This window comes from Mustelus asterias, unplaced genomic scaffold (genome assembly GCF_964213995.1).
Source record: "Mustelus asterias unplaced genomic scaffold, sMusAst1.hap1.1 HAP1_SCAFFOLD_2184, whole genome shotgun sequence".
In the NCBI taxonomy this organism is placed as follows: Eukaryota; Metazoa; Chordata; class Chondrichthyes; order Carcharhiniformes; family Triakidae; genus Mustelus; species Mustelus asterias.
The window spans coordinates 1-22,095 of NW_027592129.1; the positions used below are offsets into that span (position 1 = coordinate 1).

Consider the following 22,095-nt stretch of genomic DNA (forward strand, 5'->3'; position numbering starts at 1 on the left):
AATCCGGATAAATGCGAAGTGATGCATTTTGGAAGAAATAATGTAGGGAGGAGTTATACAATAAATGGTAGAGTCATCAGGAGTATAGAAACACAGAGGGACCTAGGTGTGCAAGTCCACAGGGAGAAAATGCAAACTCCACACAGACAGTGACCCAAGCTGGGAATTGAATCCAGGTCCCTGGTGTTGTGAGGCAGCAGTGCTAACCAACATGCTGCCCTGTAGTGTTTGTGCATGTCTGTGTGTCTCTGCGTATGTGTGTGTTTGTGTGTGCGTGCCTGTGTACTTGTCTGTGTGTGTGTGTGTGTGAATGTGTATACCGTTCGTGAATGATGGTGCTTTAATCCTCCTTTTCCGACTGCTGATAGTCCTGCTGATAGTCCTGTGTTGCCACCTGCAAGTCCACAAATCCTTGAAGGTGGCAACACAGGTGGAGAAGGTGGTGAAGAAGGCATATGGTATGCTTGCCTTTATAGGACGGGGTATAGAGTATAAAAGCTGGAGTCTGATGATGCAGCTGTATAGAACGCTGGTTAGGCCATATTTGGAGTACTGCGTCCAGTTCTGGTCGCCGCACTACCAGAAGGACGTGGAGGCGTTAGAGAGAGTGCAGAGAAGGTTTACCAGGATGTTGCCTGGTATGGAGGGTCTTAGCTATGAGGAGAGATTGGGTAAACTGGGCTTTTTCTCCCTGGAAAGACAGAGAATGAGGGGAGACCTAATAGAGGTGTACAAAATTATGAAGGGTATAGATAGGGTGAACAGTGGGAAGCTTTTTCCCAGATCAGAAGTGACGTTCACGAGGGGTCACGGGCTCAAGGTGAGAGGGGCGAAGTATAACTCAGATATTAGAGGGATGTTTTTTACATAGAGGGTGGTGGGGGCCTGGAATGCGCTGCCAAGTAGGGTGGTGGAGGCAGGCACGCTGACATCGTTTAAGACTTACCTGGATAGTCACATGAGCAGCCTGGGAATGGAGGGATACAAACGATTGGTCTAGTTGGACCAAGGAGCGGCACAGGCTTGGAGGGCCGAAGGGCCTGTTTCCTGTGCTGTACTGTTCTTTGTTCTTTGTTCTAACTCCCCCTCCTCTTTTACCTCATGTTCTATCTTTCCTATAGCATATGTACTCTGGAACATTGAGCTGCCCCTCCCTTAGCCATGTTTCTGCAATAGCTATAATATCCCGGTCCCATGTACCCATCCAAGCCATGAGTTCATCTGCCTTACCTATCAGGTCTCTTGCATTGAAATAAATGCAGTTTAATCTAGACTTCCCTTGCTCTCTGCCCTGCAAAGGGCAGGTGATGGCCTAGTGGTATTATCACTAGACTATTAATTCAGAAACTCAGCTAATGCTCTGGGGCCCAGGTTCAAATCCGCCATGCAGATGGAGGAATTTGAATTCATAAAAAATATCTGGAATTAAGAATCTACTGTTAACCATGAAACCATTGTTGATTGTTGGAAAAACCCATCTGGTTCATTAATGTCCTTTAGGGAAGGAAATCTGCCGTCCTTACCTGGTCTGGTCTAAATGTGACTCTCAACTGCCCTCGGGCAACTAGGGACGGGCAATAAATGCCGGCCAGCCAGTGATGGCCATGCCCCAAAATGAATTTTTAAAAAACTTTATAATCACTCACATATAGCTAACCAAGAATTGCTCTATAATTAGCAACCGGCCAAAAACAGATGATTAAATAAGTCATGAGCTTCAATTTATAATAAAAGAATAAGTAATAAGCAAGTAGTTATTCAGGCTGGATAATATAGTAAAGTTTGATGTTTAAAATATAAATTTTCTGGCATCCAGGTATCCAGGGAACAGTACTCATCCATCCTTGGTACAAGATGAAGACTTGTCCAAGTACAGGTAAAAAGAAATCATGAACATAGAACATAGAACATTACAGCGCAGAACAGGCCCTTCGGCCCACGATGTTGCACCGACCAGTTTAAAAAAAAACTGTGACCCTCCAACCTAAACCAATTTCTTTTCGTCCATGAACCTATCTACGGATCTCTTAAACGCCCCCAAACTAGGCGCATTTACTACTGATGCTGGCAGGGCATTCCAATCCCTCACCACCCTCTGGGTAAAGAACCTACCCCTGACATCGGTTCTATAACTACCCCCCCTCAATTTAAAGCCATGCCCCCTCGTGCTGGATTTCTCCATCAGAGGAAAAAGGCTATCACTATCCACCCTATCTAAACCTCTAATCATCTTATATGTTTCAATAAGATCCCCTCTTAGCCGCCGCCTTTCCAGCGAAAACAATCCCAAATCCCTCAGCCTCTCCTCATAGGATCTCCCCTCCATACCAGGCAACATCCTGGTAAACCTCCTCTGCACCCTCTCCAAAGCCTCCACATCCTTCCTGTAATGTGGGGACCAGAACTGCACACAGTACTCCAAGTGCGGCCGCACCAGAGTTGTGTACAGTTGCAACATAACGCTACGACTCCTAAATTCAATCCCCCTACCAATAAACGCCAAGACACCATATGCCTTCTTAACAACCTTATCTACTTGATTCCCAACTTTCAGGGATCTATGCACACATACACCTAGATCCCTCTGCTCCTCCACACTATTCAAAGTCCTCCCGTTAGCCCTATACTCAACACATCTGTTATTCCTACCAAAGTGAATTACCTCACACTTCTCCGCATTAAACTCCATCCGCCACCTCTCGGCCCAACTTTGCAACCTGTCTAAGTCATCCTGCAAACTACGACACCCTTCCTCACTGTCTACCACACCACCGACTTTGGTGTCATCAGCAAATTTGCTAATCCACCCAACTATACCCTCATCCAGATCATTAATAAATATTACAAACAGCAGTGGTCCCAAAACAGATCCCTGAGGTACACCACTTGTAACCGCACTCCATGATGAATATTTACTATCAACCACCACCCTCTGTTTCCTATCCGCTAGCCAATTCCTGATCCAATTTCCTAGATCACCCCCAATCCCATACATCTGCATTTTCTGCAGAAGCCTACCATGGTGAACCTTATCAAACGCCTTACTAAAATCCATATATACCACGTCCACTGCCTTGCCCCCATCCACCTCCTTGGTCACTTTCTCAAAAAACTCAATAAGGTTAGTAAGGCACGACCTACCTGCCACAAAACCATGCTGACTATCACCTATCAATTCATTACTCTCCAAATAACTATAAATCCTATCCCTTATAATTTTTTCCAACATCTTGCCGACAACAGAAGTGAGACTCACCGGTCTATAATTCCCGGGGAAGTCTCTGTTCCCCTTCTTAAACAATGGGACAACATTCGCTAACCTCCAATCTTCTGGTACTATACCAGAGGCCAACGACGACCTGAAGATCAGAGCCAGAGGCTCTGCAATCACTTCTCTTGCCTCCCAGAGAATCCTTGGATAAATCCCATCCGGACCAGGGGATTTATCTATTTTCAGACCCTCCAGAATATCCTGCACATCCTCCTTATCAACTGTAATACTGTCTATTCTACTCCCTTGCAACCCAGTGTCCTCCTCAGCTATATTCATGTCCCCTTGCGTGAACACCGAAGAGAAATATTGGTTCAATGCTTCACCAATCTCCTCCGGTTCCACACATAACTTCCCTCTGCCATCTATAACTGGCCCTAAACTTGCCCTAACCAACCTTCTGTTCTTGACATACCTATAGAACGCCTTAGGATTCTCTTTAACCCTATCCGCCAAAGTCTTCTCATGTCCCCTTTTAGCCCTTCTAAGCTCGCTCTTCAACTCCCTCTTAGCCAATCTAAAGCTTTCTAGTGCACTACCCGAGTGCTCACGTCTCATCCGAACATAAGCCTCCTTTTTCTTTTTAACCAACAAAGAAACTTTTTTGGTGCACCACGGTTCCCTAGCCCTACCAATTCCTCCTTGCCTGACAGGGACATACCTATCACAGACTCGCAGTAGCTGCTCCTTGAAAAAACTCCACATGTCGGACGTTCCCAGTCCCTGTAATCTCCTAGTCCAACCTATGTTTCCTAATTCTCTCCTAATAGCCTCATAATTACCCTTCCCCCAGCTAAAACCACTGGCCCGAGGTTCATGCCTATCCCTTTCCATCACTAAGGTGAACGTAACCGAATTGTGGTCACTATCACCAAAATGCACACCAACTTCCAAGTCTAGCACCTGGTCTGGCTCATTTCCCAGCACCAGATCCAATATAGCCTCACCTCTAGTTGGCCTGTCTACATACTGAGTCAAAAAACCTTCCTGCACGCTTTGAACAAAAACTGACCCCTCTAACGAGCTAGAGCTATAACAATTCCAGTCAATATTAGTCAAGTTAAAATCCCCCATAACAATTGCCCTATTACTTTCACTCCTAAGCAGGATTGACTCCGCAATCCTTTCCTCAACCTCTCTAGAACTTTTAGGAGGTCTATAAAAGACTCCCAACAGGGTGACCTCTCCTCTCCTATTTCTAATCTCCGCCCATACTACCTCAACAGATAAGTCCTCATCAAACCTCCTCTCTGACACTGTGATACAATCTCTGACCAATAATGCTACCCCTCCCCCTCTTCTACCTCCTTCCCTACTTCGACTAAAACATTTGAACCCCGGGACCTGCAGCATCCATTCCTGCCCCTGCTCTATCCATGTCTCTGAAATAGCCACAACATCGAAGTCCCAGGTACTGATCCACGCTGCAAGTTCACCCACTTTATTGCGAATACTCCTGGCATTGAAGTATACACATTTCAAACCCTGCTCCACCCCACCTCTGCAATGCCGTGCATTGCAGTCCCCATCCATGCATCCCTCACTTTCAGCCCCACTACTCAGGATCCCTCCCCCCCCCCGAATCAGTTTAAACCTCCCTGCATGGCCTTAGCAAATTTACCCCCCAGGATATTGGTCCCCTTCTGATTAAGGTGTAGACCATCCTTCTCATAGAGGTCACACCTTCCCCAGTACGAGCCCCAATTGCTTAAGTACCTGAACCCCTCCCTCCTGCACCATCCCCTCAGCCATGAATTCAAACCTTCCCTCTCCCTATTCCTCTCTAAACTATCCCGTGGTACAGGCAAGAGTCCAGAGATAACCACTCTGACAGTCTTGGCCTTTAGTTTCCACCCCAACTCCATAAATCCCTGCCTAATATCCCCTTCCCCTATCCTCCCTATGTCGTGTGTCCCCACATGTACAATAACTTGTGGTTTATCTCCCTCCCCCCTAAGAGTCCTGAATACCCTGTCAGACACATCCCGGACCCCAGCCCCTGGTAGGCAACACACCAACCCTGAGTCCCTACCTTTAGTTCCGACCCTCCTATCTGTCCCCTTAATTGTGGAGTCCCCAATCACAAGGCCCAGTCTTTTACAGCCCCTAACCACCTGAGCTTTCTCACTCGGCTCACCCCCAGAGATCTGCTCTCTATGCTCAGTTGATTCCTCCTCAACTGTAGCCTCCAGCACCGAAAACCTATTATGGAGGGGAACCGCCCCAGGGGATTGTCTTCCCGATTGCTTCTTACCCCTCCTCCTGGCATTGACCCAAGCCTCATTTCTAGGAGTTACTATTTCTCTATAACTCCTATCAACTTCCACCTCCGCCTCCCGAATTATGCGGAGTTCCTCTACCTCCCCCTCCAGCTCCTTTACACGCTCCTCCAGAAGCTGCAATCTAATGCACTTCTTACAACTAAAATCTCCTGAAACACTACTGGATTTCCTCACCACATACATCCCACAGGAGATGCAGCATACTGCCTGAACTGCCATCCCTGAAGCCATTACCAGCAAGAAAAAAAGAAAACAAAAAACTTCCCCACACTTATAATTAGGTTAGAGGAGGATGGAAGGGTGGGATCCTCTACCAGTGTAGAGGATCGGGTATAACCATCCCATTGTTTCGCTATATGAAACATGTATTAAAATGGCTAAATATGATTAAATTAACCCAGGAACAACAATGACTAACTGATTAACTGCAGTAGGCCTGTGGTTATGCAAATTCCAGGGTTAAAACAGTTTCAGAAACAATTTTCTTGCTTGTGAGTTGGACTATAGTCGTGCAGGCACAGAGAGCTCCCTGGGGCAGAGTTTGGGAAATTCGGTGTTGGTGAGGGAACATGAGGAAGTTTCACACTCCAACCTGGAGTGATCACCCAACTGAGGTTATGTTAAACTGCTAAGGGTACCATGTCATGTGGAATGTACTAGTTGCATTTCACACGACGGAATGTTCCTCACCGCGAACACTTTGTGCATTGGTCGAAAAAGCATTAAATATTTCCGCGGCACATCCAAACCATCCTAAGATGTCTGTTGTCTCATCATTGAATGTTATGCTGCGCCACTGACCTTTGCTATCTTGGACTCGAGCTCTAGCACAGATTCCATGTCGAGCTGAGCTGTGTTGATATTAGCTCCCAGGATGACTGCGACGTCAATCATCAGCTGCAGTAGGGCACTGCGAGACTAGACAAAGAGAGCCAGAGAGAATTGTTCACACAACTCCACTTTATATATCACAATCTACCTCTTCCTGACAGCAATAAACAGTGAGAACACAAAGATCAAAGAAGTTGCAATCTCGAGTCTGTCTTAGCCAAGCCCATATTAGTTGTGCTGCAGATCCTGGGGAAAATTGGCCTAATATCAAAATTGACCAAGATTGTGCACTGTACTATAAATGCAATCTCACCAACAACTCTAGCAAAATATCCCTACTTTTATAGAACAATTGAACTATAGAATCTCTACAGTGCAGAAAGAGACCATTTGGCCCATCGACTCTGCACCCACTCTCTGAAAGTGCATCCCACCCCTCTGTCCTATCCCCATAACTCAGCACATTTACCATGGCCAATCCATCTAACCTGCACATCCTTGAACTTCGGAGGGAACCGGAGCACCCAGAGGAAAGCCACGCAGACACGGAGAAAAGGTGCAAACTCCATATAGACAGTGACCCAAAATGAAATTGAACCCGGGTCCCTGGCGCAGTGAGGCTGCAGTGCTACCACTGTGCTGCCCAATTTATTCCATTCGTTTTCAGTAAATGACAGCATTCCATTTGCCTTCCTAATTACTTGCTGTTCCTGAATTTTATCTTTGGTGATTCATCCACCAGGACACCTAGATTTCTCTGTACCTCAGAGTTCTGCAACCTCTTTCCATTTAAATAATATTCTGCTATTCTATCCTTCCTGCCAAAAGTGGACAAATTCATATTCGCCCACATTTTACTCCATCTGCCACATTTTTGGTAGAGGTGTTACATAAAAAAAGTATTTTGTAATGGAATTGAACTCTTGTCCTTTGTCGGTTGGCACCAGTAAAGAACGGCCTTGAAGATTATGATAAAAACACCAGAGGTTGATGAATGCCCTTCCGGGAAGAGAGCCTGCTCTCCTTAGCCTCTCCTTTACATTCCCCAATAAGTACTTTGTAACTCTAAGCTTCTGAGACAGTGGTTGAGATTTTTCAGCCCTATCCAAAAATAATGGGCTTTTGACTGGGCTGCCAAATCTCCCCCAGCAGGTCCCACCCTGGCGGAGTCAGAAAATCCCGGCCAGTTTCACACTCACATCTTCCCTCCCAAGATCTTCCCTCCCAAGATCTTCCCTCCCAAGATCTTCCCTCCCAAGATCTTCCCTCCCAAGATCTTCCCTCCCAAATGTTTGAATTGGGAGGTTTTGTTCCTGACTTGATTTCCAGCATAGAACATAGAACATAGAAAAGCTACAGCACAAACAGGCCCTTCAGCCCACAAGTTGCGCCGAACACGTCCCTACCTACTAGGCTTACCTATAACCTTCTATCTTACTAACTTCCATGAACTTATCCAAAAGTCTCTTAAAAGACCCTATTGAATCCGCCTCCACCACCACTACCGGCACCCGATTCCACGCACCCACCACCCTCTGAGTGAAAAACCTACCCCTAACATCTCCTCTGTACCTACTCCCCAGCACCCTAAACCTGCGACCTCTTGTGGCAACCATTTCAGCCCTGGGTAAAAGCCTCTGAGAATCCACTCTATCAATACGTCTCAACATCTTATACATCTCTATCAGGTCACCTCTCATTCTTCGCTTCTCCAAGGAGAAAAGACCTAGCTCTCTCAACCTATCCTCATAAGGCATGCCACCCAATCCAGGCAACATCCTTGTAAATCTCCTCTGCACCCTTTCTATGGCTTCCACATCCTTTCTGTAATGAGGCGACCAGAACTGGGCACAGTACTCCAGGTGGGGTCTGACCAGGGTCCTATACAGCTGCAACATTATCTCCCGATTTCTAAACTGAATTCCTCTATTGATGAAGGACAGTATTCCATACGCCTTCTTAACCGCAGCCTCTACCTGCGACGCTGCTTTGAGCATCCTATGAACCCGAACCCCAAGATCCTTCTGATCTTCCACACTGCCAAGCGTCTTACCCTTAATATTATATTCTTTCATCCTATTCGACCTGCCAAAATGAACCACCACACACTTCTCTGGGTTGAAGTCCATCGGCCACTTCTCTGCCCAGTCTTGCATCTTATCTATGTCGCGTTGCAATTGCTGACATCCCTCTACACTATCCACAACTCCACCAACCTTTGTGTCATCAGCAAACTTGCCAACCCATCCTTCCACTTCCTCATCCAGGTCATTTATAAAAATCACAAAGAGCAAGGGTCCCAGAACAGATCCCTGGGGCACTCCACTGGTGACCGACCTACATGCTGAAAAAGACCCATCTACAACCACTCTTTGCCTGCTGTGGGCAAGCCAGTTCTGAATCCACAAAGCAATGTCCCCTTGTATCCCATGCCCCTTCACTTTCTCAATGAGCCTTGCATGGGGCACCTTATCAAACGCTTGCTGAAATCCATATAAACTACATCTACCGCTCTTCCCTCGTCTAAGTGTCTAGTTACATCTTCAAAAAATTCAATTAGGCTCATAAGGCATGATCTGCCTTGGACAAAGCCGTGCTGGCTATTTCTGATCATACTATTCCTCTCCAGATGTTCATAAATCCTGCCTCTCAGGATCTTCTCCATCCACTTACCAACCACTGAGGTTAGACTCACTGGTCTATAATTTCCCGGGCTATCTCTTCTCCCTTCCTTGAATAACGGGACCACATCTGCAATCCTCCAATCCTCCCGAACCTCTCCCGTCTCCATTGATGACGCAAAGATCATCGCCAGAGGCTCAGCAATCTCTTCCCTCGCCTCTGCAGAGTTTTGCATATCGAGTTATAATTACCACTGAACAATCTCTTCAGCCCTGAAAAACTAATTTTAAAAGTCTCAACCACCAGGGAAAGAACATTGAAAAAAATGAAGACGTTTTAAAAACAAATTTAAATGTGATTTATTTTCCCTGCTTCGTTGCCTGTGCGAATTATTGAACCAGATTGGCTGATCACCCTGCCTGCTGCCTACTCTGTTACTGGACACCACATACCCTCAGAAGAAGCTGCCAAGTTCAAACTGATGTCAGGAAAGAGGATGTGTGTGTTCTAGAACCCATTCAAAACTTGTGTGCAACTTCTCTCGAGGACAGTGGGGAGCACCATCCCTTCATTCCTGACAGTAAATATATATTCAGTTTCTGGATATTTTCCAGTTATATCTTTGATTAAGGATACCATTATCTTTCCTACTATCAACACTGTGCTAATTTTCCCTGGATTTATTATCTCCTTTCATAGTTCAAGGAAGTTCATCAGCTTGTCAATGTATTAATTACATTGTTAAGATTTAATGTCAATTATATGGTTAACCAGGTTATGGGTATTGGAACAGCTATAATTGGAGGTTGTTGGGACACTGGGGTTACAGTTTTTTTTGCACTTCAGCCCCGCGCTCCTGATCTACGGGCACCCGGTGCAGAGGAGTCAGGGAAGGAGAAAGACCTCCTCGTGAACTGCCTTTTGTGCCCGGCCAAACATGCCACAAACAGCTCCAGACAGCAGGCGACTGAGGGGATTGTCCGACCTGACCATCTGCCACTCTACCGTGGCTACATTTACAGCCGAGTATCCCTGGAGAGGATGCTCATCCTTCTCTATACCCAAGCTGTGACTGCAACATTATATTCTGCACCCTCTCCTTTCCTTCTCCCCTATGTACTCTATGAACGGTATGTTTTGTTTGTATAGCACGCAAGAAACAATACTTTTCACTATATCATAATGCATGTGACAATATTAATCAAATCAAATCAATGTGGTGTCCGCAGACACCACCAAGGCCTTCCATGCTCGTTGAGCACCACATGGACTGGGGTTTATTATTGACCCTCTTCATCACCTTGTGATTTAACCTTTTAAGTTTAATTTGCGATTTGTTTTCGTTTTGAGTGTTCCCCTTTCAGGAACTGCCCTTTTATTTTGTTCCTCAGTTTACTTTATTTAGTTTGTTTGATTTGCACAAAAGAGTGGGAAACTGGGATGTTGGAGTAGTGCTGACTGAATTAAGTCAATAAACAGCAAAGAAAGGCACTGTGTCTTAGTTTAACTTCATCAACTATTGTGGATCCAGTTAACACAGCTGTTCTCTTTTCCAATTTTTTTTTAAGAGTCTCCTGCTATCTTTTCCCAAACATATTTTAATGTATATGGATCAATTCCTTCTGGACCAAGACATTTACTCTCTCTAAGATTTACAAGTTCATTAATGGTGTCCCTCCCCACTTTCTATCTTAAATATGTTTATAGCAGTTTAGAGCTCCCCTAATGTTTTGCCCAGTTGATTAGTCTCACTGGTAAATACCAAAGTAATTATTCAACATTTTTGCTGTTTTTCTGTCACTATCTGTGAGTTGATCTCCAGCTGTCTGATCCCAATGCTGATTTCCTTTTATTATTCATGTGGCTACAAAACACTTGACTATTTATTTTTACATTCCTTTGTAATTTGGTTTTGCAATCTCCCTTTTCTTTCGGAATCGTTGTTTGAATTCTTTTCCAACCGTTTTGTCCTCTCTTTTATCATCCTCCCTTTGAGTTAGAAGCAATTACACTTCTCCCTCAAATGATTGAACTCACAACATAAATAATTCTTTCAGTATTTCAGCAGAGATGAAGTGAGACTCACCCTTACTGCCTCGGTACTGTTAGTGAGATAGTCTTCCTCAGCTGCCAGAAACACTGATCCTTGATCCAGCTGTTTGAGAGTAATGAGAATCAATGAATAAAGCTGAGCTGTAGGCCCCCTATGATGAGCCGATGTGTTCAAACACATCATTAAAGGCAACTCTAATCATACACAAAACAACTGCAATATTGTAAATGCAGGTCCAATTAAATCCACAAGGGGTATTGGGTGTAGAATTGTCTCAGCAGGAACACATTGCTCTTGGAATCAAAAGCAAATGATTTGCAAAATCCCACAAATCGTGATGTGCTAATGACCAGATAGTCTGACTTTCAGTGATATTGGTTCAGGATAAATATGTTGTATTTATTTCTGCAACAACATTAAGGGAGGCACTTCCTGCACATGCTCAGTTGCAGTCATAGTGTCACCATCAGAGCATCAACCGGCAGCTTTAAAACATGCAAGTTGACTTGACATAGACTAACAATAAAGTTCAAGTTACCCATATTTAGGCCTATGCAGTCCTTAACCAATTGCAAGTTTTAGCATCTAGCCCACGTTTCATTTAGTAATTGTAAAACATGCTTCTGATGAGTCAGTGAATGAAGATATATAAGGAAATGTGGTGTTCCTCAGGGATCATAGAACATAGAACATAGAAAAGCTACAGCACAAACAGGCCCTTTGGCCCACAAGTTGCGCCGAACATGTCCCTACCTCCAAGGCTTACCTATAACCCTCTATCTTACTAACTGGCGGCACGGTAGCACAGTGGTTAGCACTGCTGCTTTACAGCTCCAGGGCCCCGGGTTCGATTCCCGGCTCGGGTCACTGTCTGTGTGGAGTTTGCACGTTCTCCTCGTGTCTGCGTGGGTTTCCTCCGGGGGCTCCGGTTTCCTCCCACAGTCCAAAGATGTGCGGGTTAGGTTGATTGGCCAGGTTAAAAATTGCCCCTTAGAGTCCTGAGATGCGTACATTAGCGGGTAAAATATGTGGGGGTAGGGCCTGGGTGGGATTGTGGTCGGTGCAGACTCGATAGGCCGAATGGCCTCCTTCTGCAGTGCAGGGTTTCTATGATTCTATGATAACTTCTATGAACTTATCCAAAAGTCTCTTAAAAGACCCTATCGAATCTGCCTCCACCACCACTACCGGCAGCCGATTCCACGCACTCACCACCCTCTGAGTGAAAAACCTACCCCTAACATCTCCTCTGTACCTACTCCCCAGCACCCTAAAGGTAGCACAGTGGTTAGCACTGCTGCTTCACAGCTCCAGGGACCTGGGTTCGATTCCCGGCTTGGGTCACTGTCTGTGTGGAGTTTGCACATTCTCCTCGTGTCTGCGTGGGTTTCCTCCGGGTGCTCCGGTTTCCTCCCACCGTCCAAAGATGTGCAGGTTAGGTTGATTGGCCCTGCTAAAATTGACCCTTAGTGTCCTGAGATGCGAAGGTTAGAGGGATTAGCGGGTAAATATGTAGGGATATGGGGGTAGGGCCTGGGTGGGATTGTGGTTGGTGCAAACTCGATGGGCCAAATGGCCTCTTTCTGCACTGTTGGGTTTCTATGTTCTATGTTCTAAACCTGTGACCTCTTGTGGCAACCATTTCAGCCCTGGGTAAAAGCCTCTGAGAATCCACTCTATCAATACCTCTCAACATCTTATACACCTCTATCAGGTCACCTCTCATCCTTCGCCTCTCCAAGGAGAAAAGACCTCGCTCTCTCAACCTATCCTCATAAGGCATGCCACCTAATCCAGACAACATCCTTGTAAATCTCCTCTGCACCCTTTCTATGGCTTCCACATCCTTTCTGTAATGAGGCGACCAGAACTAGGCACAGTACTCCAGGTGGGGTCTGACCAGGGTCCTATACAGCTGCAACATTATCTCCCGATTTCTAAACTCAATTCCTCTATTGATGAAGGCCAGTATTCCATACGCCTTCTTAACCACAGCCTCTACCTGTGACGCTGCTTTGAGCGTCCTATGAACCCAGACTCCAAGGATCAGTGCTGGGACCTTTGCTGTTTGTAATATATATAAATGATTTGAAGGAAAATGTAACTGGATTGATTAGTAAGGTGCGGACGACACAAAGGTTGGTGGATTTGCGGATAGCGATGAGGACCATCAGAGGATACAGCAGGATATAGATCAGTTGGAGACTTGGGCGGAGAGATGGCAGATGGAGTTTAATCCGGACAAATGTGAGGTAATGCATTTTGGAAGGTCTAATACAGATAGGAAGTATACAGTAAATGGCAGAACCCTTAGGAGTATTGATAGGAAAAGGGATCTGGGTGTACAGGTACACAGGTCACTGAAAGTGGCAATGCAGGTGGAGAAGGTAGTCAAGAAGGCATACGGCATGCTTGCCTTCATTGGCCGGGGTATTGAGTTTAAAAATTGGCAAGTCATGTTGACGCTTTATAGAACCTTAGTGAGGCCGCACTTGGAATAAAGTGTTCAATTCTGGTCGCCGCACGACCAGAAGGATGTGGAGGCTTTGGAGAGGGTACAGAAAAGATTTGCCAGGATGTTGCCTGGTATGGAGATATTAGCTATGAGGAGAGGTTGGAGAAACTTTGTTTGTTCTCACTAGAATGACGCAGGTTGAGAGGCGACCTGATAGACATCTACAAGATTATGAGGGGCATGGACAGGGTGGAAGGTCATAAGCTTTTTCCCAGGGTGGAAGAGTCAATTACTAGGGGGCACAGGTTTAAGGTGCGAGGGGCAAGTTTTAAAAGAGATGTACAAGGCAGATTTTGTACACAGAGAGTGGTGGGTGCCTGGAACTCGTTGCCGGGGGAGGTAGTGGAAGCGGATACGGTAGTGACTTTTAAGGGGCGTCTTGACAAGTACATGAATGGGATGGGAATAGAGGGATATGGTCCCCGGAAGCGTAGGGGGTTTTAGTTCAGTCGGGCAGCATGGTTGGTGCAGGCTTGGAGGGCCGAAGGGCCTGTTCCTGTGCTGTGATTCTCTTTGTTCTTTGTTCTTTGAAATGTCAGTAAAAGAGATTCTCAGCTTCAAAAGTGGAGAATCGATTATAATCTTTAATTTAAAAGGATTTATTTATTTAAAATGTTTTCGTTCTGACTGTTTAACTATATTCTGCACACTCTCCTTTCCTTTTCTATTTGATTGAACGTCTCACGAATTTGATTGAGTTTTTTGAAGGAGTAACCAAGAAGGTAGATGAGGGAAGTTCAGTCGATGTTGTCTACATGGACTTTGGCAAGACCTTTGACAAGGTACCACATGGTTGGTTGTTGCATAAGATAAAATCGCACGGGATCCAGGGCGAGGTAGCCAATTGGATACAAAATTGGCTTGACGACGAAGCCAGAGGGTGGCTATATAGGGTTGTTTTTCAAACTGGAGGCCTGTGACCAGGGGTGTGCCTCAGGAATCAGTGCTGGGTCCACTGTTATTTGTTATTTATATTAATGATTTGGATGAGAATTTAGGAGGCATGGTTAGTAAAGCAGAGGAAACCAAGATTGGTGACATAGTGGACAGTGAAGGAGGTATCTCGGATTGCAGCAGGATCTTGATCAATTGGGCCAGTGGGCCGATGAATGGCAGATGGAGTTTAATTTAGATAAATGTGAGATGATGCATTTTGGTAGATCGAATCAGGGCAGGACCTACTCAGTTAATGGGAGGGCGTTGGGGAGAGTTATAGAACAAAGAGATCTAGGGGGTACATGTTCATAGCTCCTTGAAAGTGGACAGGGTGGTGAAGAAAGCATTCGGCATGCTTGGTTTCATTGGTCAGAACATTGAATACAGGAGTTGGGACGTCTTGTTGAAGTTGTACAAGACATTGGTAAGGCCACAAATGGAATACTGTGTGCAGTTCTGGTCACCCTATTATAGAAAGGATATTATTAAACTAGAAAGGGTGCAGAAAAGATTTACTAGGATGCTACCGGGACTTTGTGGTTTGTGTTATAAGGAGAGGCTGGATAGACACAGGTATTTTTTCCCTGGAGCATAGGAGGCTTAAGGGTGATTTTATAGAGGTCTGTAAAATAATAAGGGGCATAGAGAAGGTAGATTTTTCTCAAATATAGCAGAGTCTAAAACGAGAGGGCATAATCTTAAGGTGAGATGGGAGAGATACAAAAGGGTCCAGAGGAGCAATTTTCTCACTCAGAGGGTTGTGGAATGAGCTGCCAGAGGTAGTAGTAGAGGCGGGTACAATTTTGTCGTTTTAAAAGCACTTAGACAGTTACATGGGTAAGATGGGTATAGAGGGATATGGGCCAAATGCAGGCAATTGGTACTAGCTTAGTGGTAAAAACTGGGCGGCAAGTTGGGCCGAAGGGCCTTTTTCCATGCTGCAAACCTCGATGACTCTATGTACGGTATGCTATGTCTTGATAGTTTGCAAGAAACAATACTTTTCACTGTGATTAATTGACACACATGTGACAATAATAAATCAAATCAAATCAAAAAGTATTTAAGGTTTGTTGCCCGATATGAGACTTGAAACAATGAGACTAGGATTAAGAGTCCCATTGCACATCAACCCAGCTACACAGGCTATGTAGAAATCCCTGCACAAAGCCTTAACAAAATGTATCAAGTCGAAGGAGAACTTTAACTTACATTTCAATGTGCATCCAGGTCAAACAATGGAACCCACAGCAAGGATTTAAAATCAGTGACGCACAGACGAGATGTGGAGATGAAGCTTGCTATAGAATCACAGAATCCTTACAGTGTAGAAAAAGGCCATTTGGCCCATCGAGTCTGCACTGACCACAAAACCACCCAGGCCCGATTTCATAACCCCACGTATTTACCCTGCTAATCTCCCTGACACAAAGGGGCAATTTAGCATCGCCAATCAACCTAACCTGCCCATCTTTGGAGTGTTGGAGGAAACCAGAGCATCCGGAGAAACCCACGCAGATACAGGGAGAACGTGCAGACTCCGCACAGACAGTGACCCGAGGCCAGAATTGAACCTGGGTCCCTAGCGCTGTGAGGCAGCAGTGCCACCGTGCTGCCCAATATAGTATTGTAAACAAGATCCAAACTCCAACACCCAACCAGAAAGATATCAGGAGCAGTAGCATGTATACCAACTATCATACCGTGGGCCAAGAACTTAAGTACAACCATTCCTAATGTCTTTCCAGCCAGTGGAAACAATTATGGTGGGATAATATTGGCAAGGATGCCAGGATGGCATGTTCTTCTTCAAAATTACACCATGGGGTCATTTACCTCCATCCGAGGGTAGACAGTGCCCCATCCACCTCATCCACAAGACATTGCCTCTGACAAAGGTAACTCTCTCTCAGTACTGCACTACGGTATCAGTCTGCTTTTATATTCAAATTTTTGGAGTGGGATCCGAATCGCCAGCCTTCTGGCCTCAGAGCCAGAATGATGTCACAGACATTCAGGAAGCTGCTTTCAGGAAGCTTGCAGATACCTAGATGCCTTGACCTTTAACTTGCTCTAAATTCAAAGGCTATTTGGTCAATAGGGCCTGTCTCCAAATGTGGCATCACCATGGAAAGGTGCATGAGCATAAGTGCCCCATTTCTTTAACAATTCACAATGAAGCTCAATCCTGAGGAGAGTAAGTCCCAGAAACAAGTAGAACCTGGGATTCTCCTTACCCCCCACCCCCGGCCCAGATTTCAATGATGTGACACTCTAAGCATGTCTAAAATTTCTGGGTCTTTTCCTTTGCTTCTGAAGTACCTGTGTAACTATTGCTCCAGGAGCTCCTAAAGAGGGTGTTTTCACTCACCGTTAAGATGTGCTCATTGGAGCTTTTGTCATCAGTGGCAACAAAGAACCGAATAAAGACATTATTGCTGAATTTGCCTCGGTGAAAAGCCAACATCTCCAGTAGGTTGAATTCCTCCTCCCTCCAGGTGCCCTCAAGCCCATTGCTCATCTCGAGCACTGGCCAGCGTAAAAATGGCTGCTTCAGAAAGTTGAGCAAGGGTTTGGCATCCTCCGTTTCTATAGCACCTAGCAGCAAAACAACACATTGGTAACTAACCAGGCAAACTAAGAACTGTTCATTTAAGTGGCACAGGGTCACTCGCACCAACTTGACATATTTCAGCACATGACCTCTGTTACAAAAGGTAGACCTCCCTTAAACATAGAACATAGAACATTACAGCGCAGAACAGGCCCTTCGGCCCACGATGTTGCACCGACCAGTTAAAAAAAAAAACTGTGACCCTCCAACCTAAACCAATTTCTTTTCGTCCATGAACCTATCTACGGATCTCTTAAACGCCCCCAAACTAGGCGCATTTACTACTGATGCTGGCAGGGCATTCCAATCCCTCACCACCCTCTGGGTAAAGAACCTACCCCTGACATCGGTTCTATAACTACCCCCCCTCAATTTAAAGCCATGCCCCCTCGTGCTGGATTTCTCCATCAGAGGAAAAAGGCTATCACTATCCACCCTATCTAAACCTCTAATCATCTTATATGTTTCAATAAGATCCCCTCTTAGCCGCCGCCTTTCCAGCGAAAACAATCCCAAATCCCTCAGCCTCTCCTCATAGGATCTCCCCTCCATACCAGGCAACATCCTGGTAAACCTCCTCTGCACCCTCTCCAAAGCCTCCACATCCTTCCTGTAATGTGGGGACCAGAACTGCACACAGTACTCCAAGTGCGGCCGCACCAGAGTTGTGTACAGTTGCAACATAACGCTACGACTCCTAAATTCAATCCCCCTACCAATAAACGCCAAGACACCATATGCCTTCTTAACAACCTTATCTACTTGATTCCCAACTTTCAGGGATCTATGCACACATACACCTAGATCCCTCTGCTCCTCCACACTATTCAAAGTCCTCCCGTTAGCCCTATACTCAACACATCTGTTATTCCTACCAAAGTGAATTACCTCACACTTCTCCGCATTAAACTCCATCCGCCACCTCTCGGCCCAACTTTGCAACCTGTCTAAGTCTTCCTGCAAACTACGACACCCTTCCTCACTGTCTACCACACCACCGACTTTGGTGTCATCAGCAAATTTGCTAATCCACCCAACTATACCCTCATCCAGATCATTAATAAATATTACAAACAGCAGTGGCCCCAAAACAGATCCCTGAGGTACACCACTTGTAACCGCACTCCATGATGAATATTTACTATCAACCACCACCCTCTGTTTCCTATCCGCTAGCCAATTCCTGATCCAATTTCCTAGATCACCCCCAATCCCATACATCTGCATTTTCTGCAGAAGCCTACCATGGTGAACCTTATCAAACGCCTTACTAAAATCCATATATACCACGTCCACTGCCTTGCCCCCATCCACCTCCTTGGTCACTTTCTCAAAAAACTCAATAAGGTTAGTAAGGCACGACCTACCTGCCACAAAACCATGCTGACTATCACCTATCAATTCATTACTCTCCAAATAACTATAAATCCTATCCCTTATAATTTTTTCCAACATCTTGCCGACAACAGAAGTGAGACTCACCGGTCTATAATTCCCGGGGAAGTCTCTGTTCCCCTTCTTAAACAATGGGACAACATTCGCTAACCTCCAATCTTCTGGTACTATACCAGAGGCCAACGACGACCTGAAGATCAGAGCCAGAGGCTCTGCAATCACTTCTCTTGCCTCCCAGAGAATCCTTGGATAAATCCCATCCGGACCAGGGGATTTATCTATTTTCAGACCCTCCAGAATATCCTGCACATCCTCCTTATCAACTGTAATACTGTCTATTCTACTCCCTTGCAACCCAGTGTCCTCCTCAGCTATATTCATGTCCCCTTGCGTGAACACCGAAGAGAAATATTGGTTCAATGCTTCACCAATCTCCTCCGGTTCCACACATAACTTCCCTCTGCCATCTATAACTGGCCCTAAACTTGCCCTAACCAACCTTCTGTTCTTGACATACCTATAGAACGCCTTAGGATTCTCTTTAACCCTATCCGCCAAAGTCTTCTCATGTCCCCTTTTAGCCCTTCTAAGCTCGCTCTTCAACTCCCTCTTAGCCAATCTAAAGCTTTCTAGTGCACTACCCGAGTGCTCACGTCTCATCCGAACATAAGCCTCCTTTTTCTTTTTAACCAACAAAGAAACTTTTTTGGTGCACCACGGTTCCCTAGCCCTACCAATTCCTCCTTGCCTGACAGGGACATACCTATCACAGACTCGCAGTAGCTGCTCCTTGAAAAAACTCCACATGTCGGACGTTCCCAGTCCCTGTAATCTCCTAGTCCAACCTATGTTTCCTAATTCTCTCCTAATAGCCTCATAATTACCCTTCCCCCAGCTAAAACCATTGGCCCGAGGTTCATGCCTATCCCTTTCCATCACTAAGGTGAACGTAACCGAATTGTGGTCACTATCACCAAAATGCACACCAACTTCCAAGTCTAGCACCTGGTCTGGCTCATTTCCCAGCACCAGATCCAATATAGCCTCACCTCTAGTTGGCCTGTCTACATACTGAGTCAAAAAACCTTCCTGCACGCTTTGAACAAAAACTGACCCCTCTAACGAGCTAGAGCTGTAACAATTCCAGTCAATATTAGTCAAGTTAAAATCCCCCATAACAATTGCTCTATTACTTTCACTCCTAAGCAGGATTGACTCCGCAATCCTTTCCTCAACCTCTCTAGAACTTTTAGGAGGTCTATAAAAGACTCCCAACAGGGTGACCTCTCCTCTCCTATTTCTAATCTCCGCCCAAACTACCTCAACAGATAAGTCCTCATCAAACCTCCTCTCTGACACTGTGATACAATCTCTGACCAATAATGCTACCCCTCCCCCTCTTCTACCTCCTTCCCTACTTCGACTAAAACATTTGAACCCCGGGACCTGCAGCATCCATTCCTGCCCCTGCTCTATCCATGTCTCTGAAATAGCCACAACATCGAAGTCCCAGGTACTGATCCACGCTGCAAGTTCACCCACTTTATTGCGAATACTCCTGGCATTGAAGTATACACATTTCAAACCTTGCTCCACCCCACCTCTGCAATGCCGTGCATTGCAGTCCCCATCCATGCATCCCTCACTTTCAGCCCCACTACTCAGGATCCCTCCCCCCCCCCGAATCAGTTTAAACCTCCCTACATGGCCTTAGCAAATTTACCCCCCAGGATATTGGTCCCCTTCTGATTAAGGTGTAGACCATCCTTCTCATAGAGGTCACACCTTCCCCAGTACGAGCCCCAATTGCTTAAGTACCTGAACCCCTCCCTCCTGCACCATCCCCTCAGCCATGAATTCAAACCTTCCCTCTCCCTATTCCTCTCTAAACTATCCCGTGGTACAGGCAAGAGTCCAGAGATAACCACTCTGTCAGTCTTGGCCTTTAGTTTCCACCCCAACTCCATAAATCCCTGCCTAATATCCCCTTCCCCTATCCTCCCTATGTCGTGTGTTAAGTTACACGGCAGATCTACAAAACCCTGATTAGACCCCACTTGGAGTACTGTGAGCAGATCTGGACACTACACCTTAGGAAGAATATATTAGCCTTAGAGGGAGTGTTGCATAGGTTTACAAGAATGACACCTGGGCTTTAGGGGTTTACTTAAAAGGAGAGATTATACAAATTACACTTGTTTTCTCTAGAATTTAGAAGGTTAAAGGGCGGTATGATCAAAGTCTTCAAGATATTATCAGGAAAAGGTAGGGTAGATAAAGGTAAACTATTTCCACTGGTTAGAGATTCTAGAACTAGGGGGCATGGCCAATCCAAAAATTAGGGCCAGAGTGTTTAGGAGAGATGTTAAGAAGCACTTCAAAGGGTGGTCAAGTTTGGAACTCTCTTCCACAAACTGCAGTTAATGTTAGATCAATTGCTATTCTTAAATCTGAGATAGATAATTTTTTTGTTGAGCAAAGGTATTAAGGGATATGGGCTAAAGGCAGGTATATGGAGCTAGGCCACAGATCAACCATGATCTCATTAAATGATGGAACAGGCTCAAAGGGCTGAATGACCTACGTTCCTATGTTCCTATATTCCTATGTTCGTCAGAGAATGGGGGTTGGAAACTTCAAGTCCCTACAGCCCTTGGGAGTTTCTTACAGCAGATCTTAAGCAGAGAAGTGAGGGCGAAGGTAACCCTTTGGAGCAGTGGTGATCTGATTGGTGTGGTCGGAGAGCTGACATTGTACTTATGAGTTGGTGCTGGAGTACAGACTCAGAAATCCAGAGGGACAGAGTCTCAGAAGACAAGATCAAACCTCTGTGAAGTATCTTTGAGGCCATACGAATTGTGACATTTTAGCATCAATAACAGAATTTCATACAAATGAATGAAGCAGCCAAGGCAACGAGGGCTAGACACATATTAGAAATTTAGCAGAACTCGCCAGTTACTCACTCTCATTCATGCAGGATTTGTAAAGTTGTTTCACTTTTCGCACAAACTCTTTGTCCTTTTCTTCACCAATCGGGTTTTCTAATAATTCTACCAGAAGACAAAAAAACAGAAAAGAGTCAGGGTCCAAGGGGATAAGATTAGGGATTGAACAGAACTATTTCAAATGGAGCAAAGGGATCCACTGACGCTGCAGATCCAATCAATGGGAGGGCAGGGAGAGGGGCAGGGCTGCAGTTTGGTAGGGGGAGGGGAAAGGAGGGAGGAAAGAGAGGTGAGACAAGGGGAGAGAGTGGGAAAGAGAATCAGGGAAGCAGACAGGGGGGTTGGGAAGAGAGGGAGATGGGGAGGGAGGGGGTAGGGTGGGAAGAGAGGGGGAAGGGAGGGGCAGGAATGGGGAGAAGATGGAGAAGGAAAGGAAGGTGATGGGGAGGGGAGGGAGAGGGGGAGGGAGAGGGTGGGGCGAGGGTGGAAAGGGGGCAAGGGTGGAAAGGGGAGGGGGAAGGGGTAGGTAAGGAGGATGGGTGAAGAGAGGAGTGGGGGTGAGGGGAAGGGGCAAGGATGGAAAGAACAGGAACGGGAGAAGGGTAGACAGGGTAGAGAAAGGTCTGGA

General features: G+C 45.7%; 1 protein-coding gene across 1 annotated transcript in view; it reads right to left on the reverse strand.

Annotated features, from left to right (window-relative positions):
* Positions 1-6,354: 6,354 nt before the first annotated feature.
* The window catches only part of LOC144489431 (phosphate-regulating neutral endopeptidase PHEX-like), a gene marked incomplete at both ends in the record, with an annotated part of 49,654 nt that continues 33,913 nt past the window's right edge, over positions 6,355-22,095 (reverse strand). Inside the window, 4 exons of the mRNA XM_078207299.1 lie at positions 6,355-6,471; positions 11,093-11,161; positions 16,882-17,108; positions 21,486-21,572. Coding sequence (XP_078063425.1) covers positions 6,355-6,471; positions 11,093-11,161; positions 16,882-17,108; positions 21,486-21,572 — 500 coding nt within the window. The remainder of the gene's footprint in view (positions 6,472-11,092; positions 11,162-16,881; positions 17,109-21,485; positions 21,573-22,095) is intronic.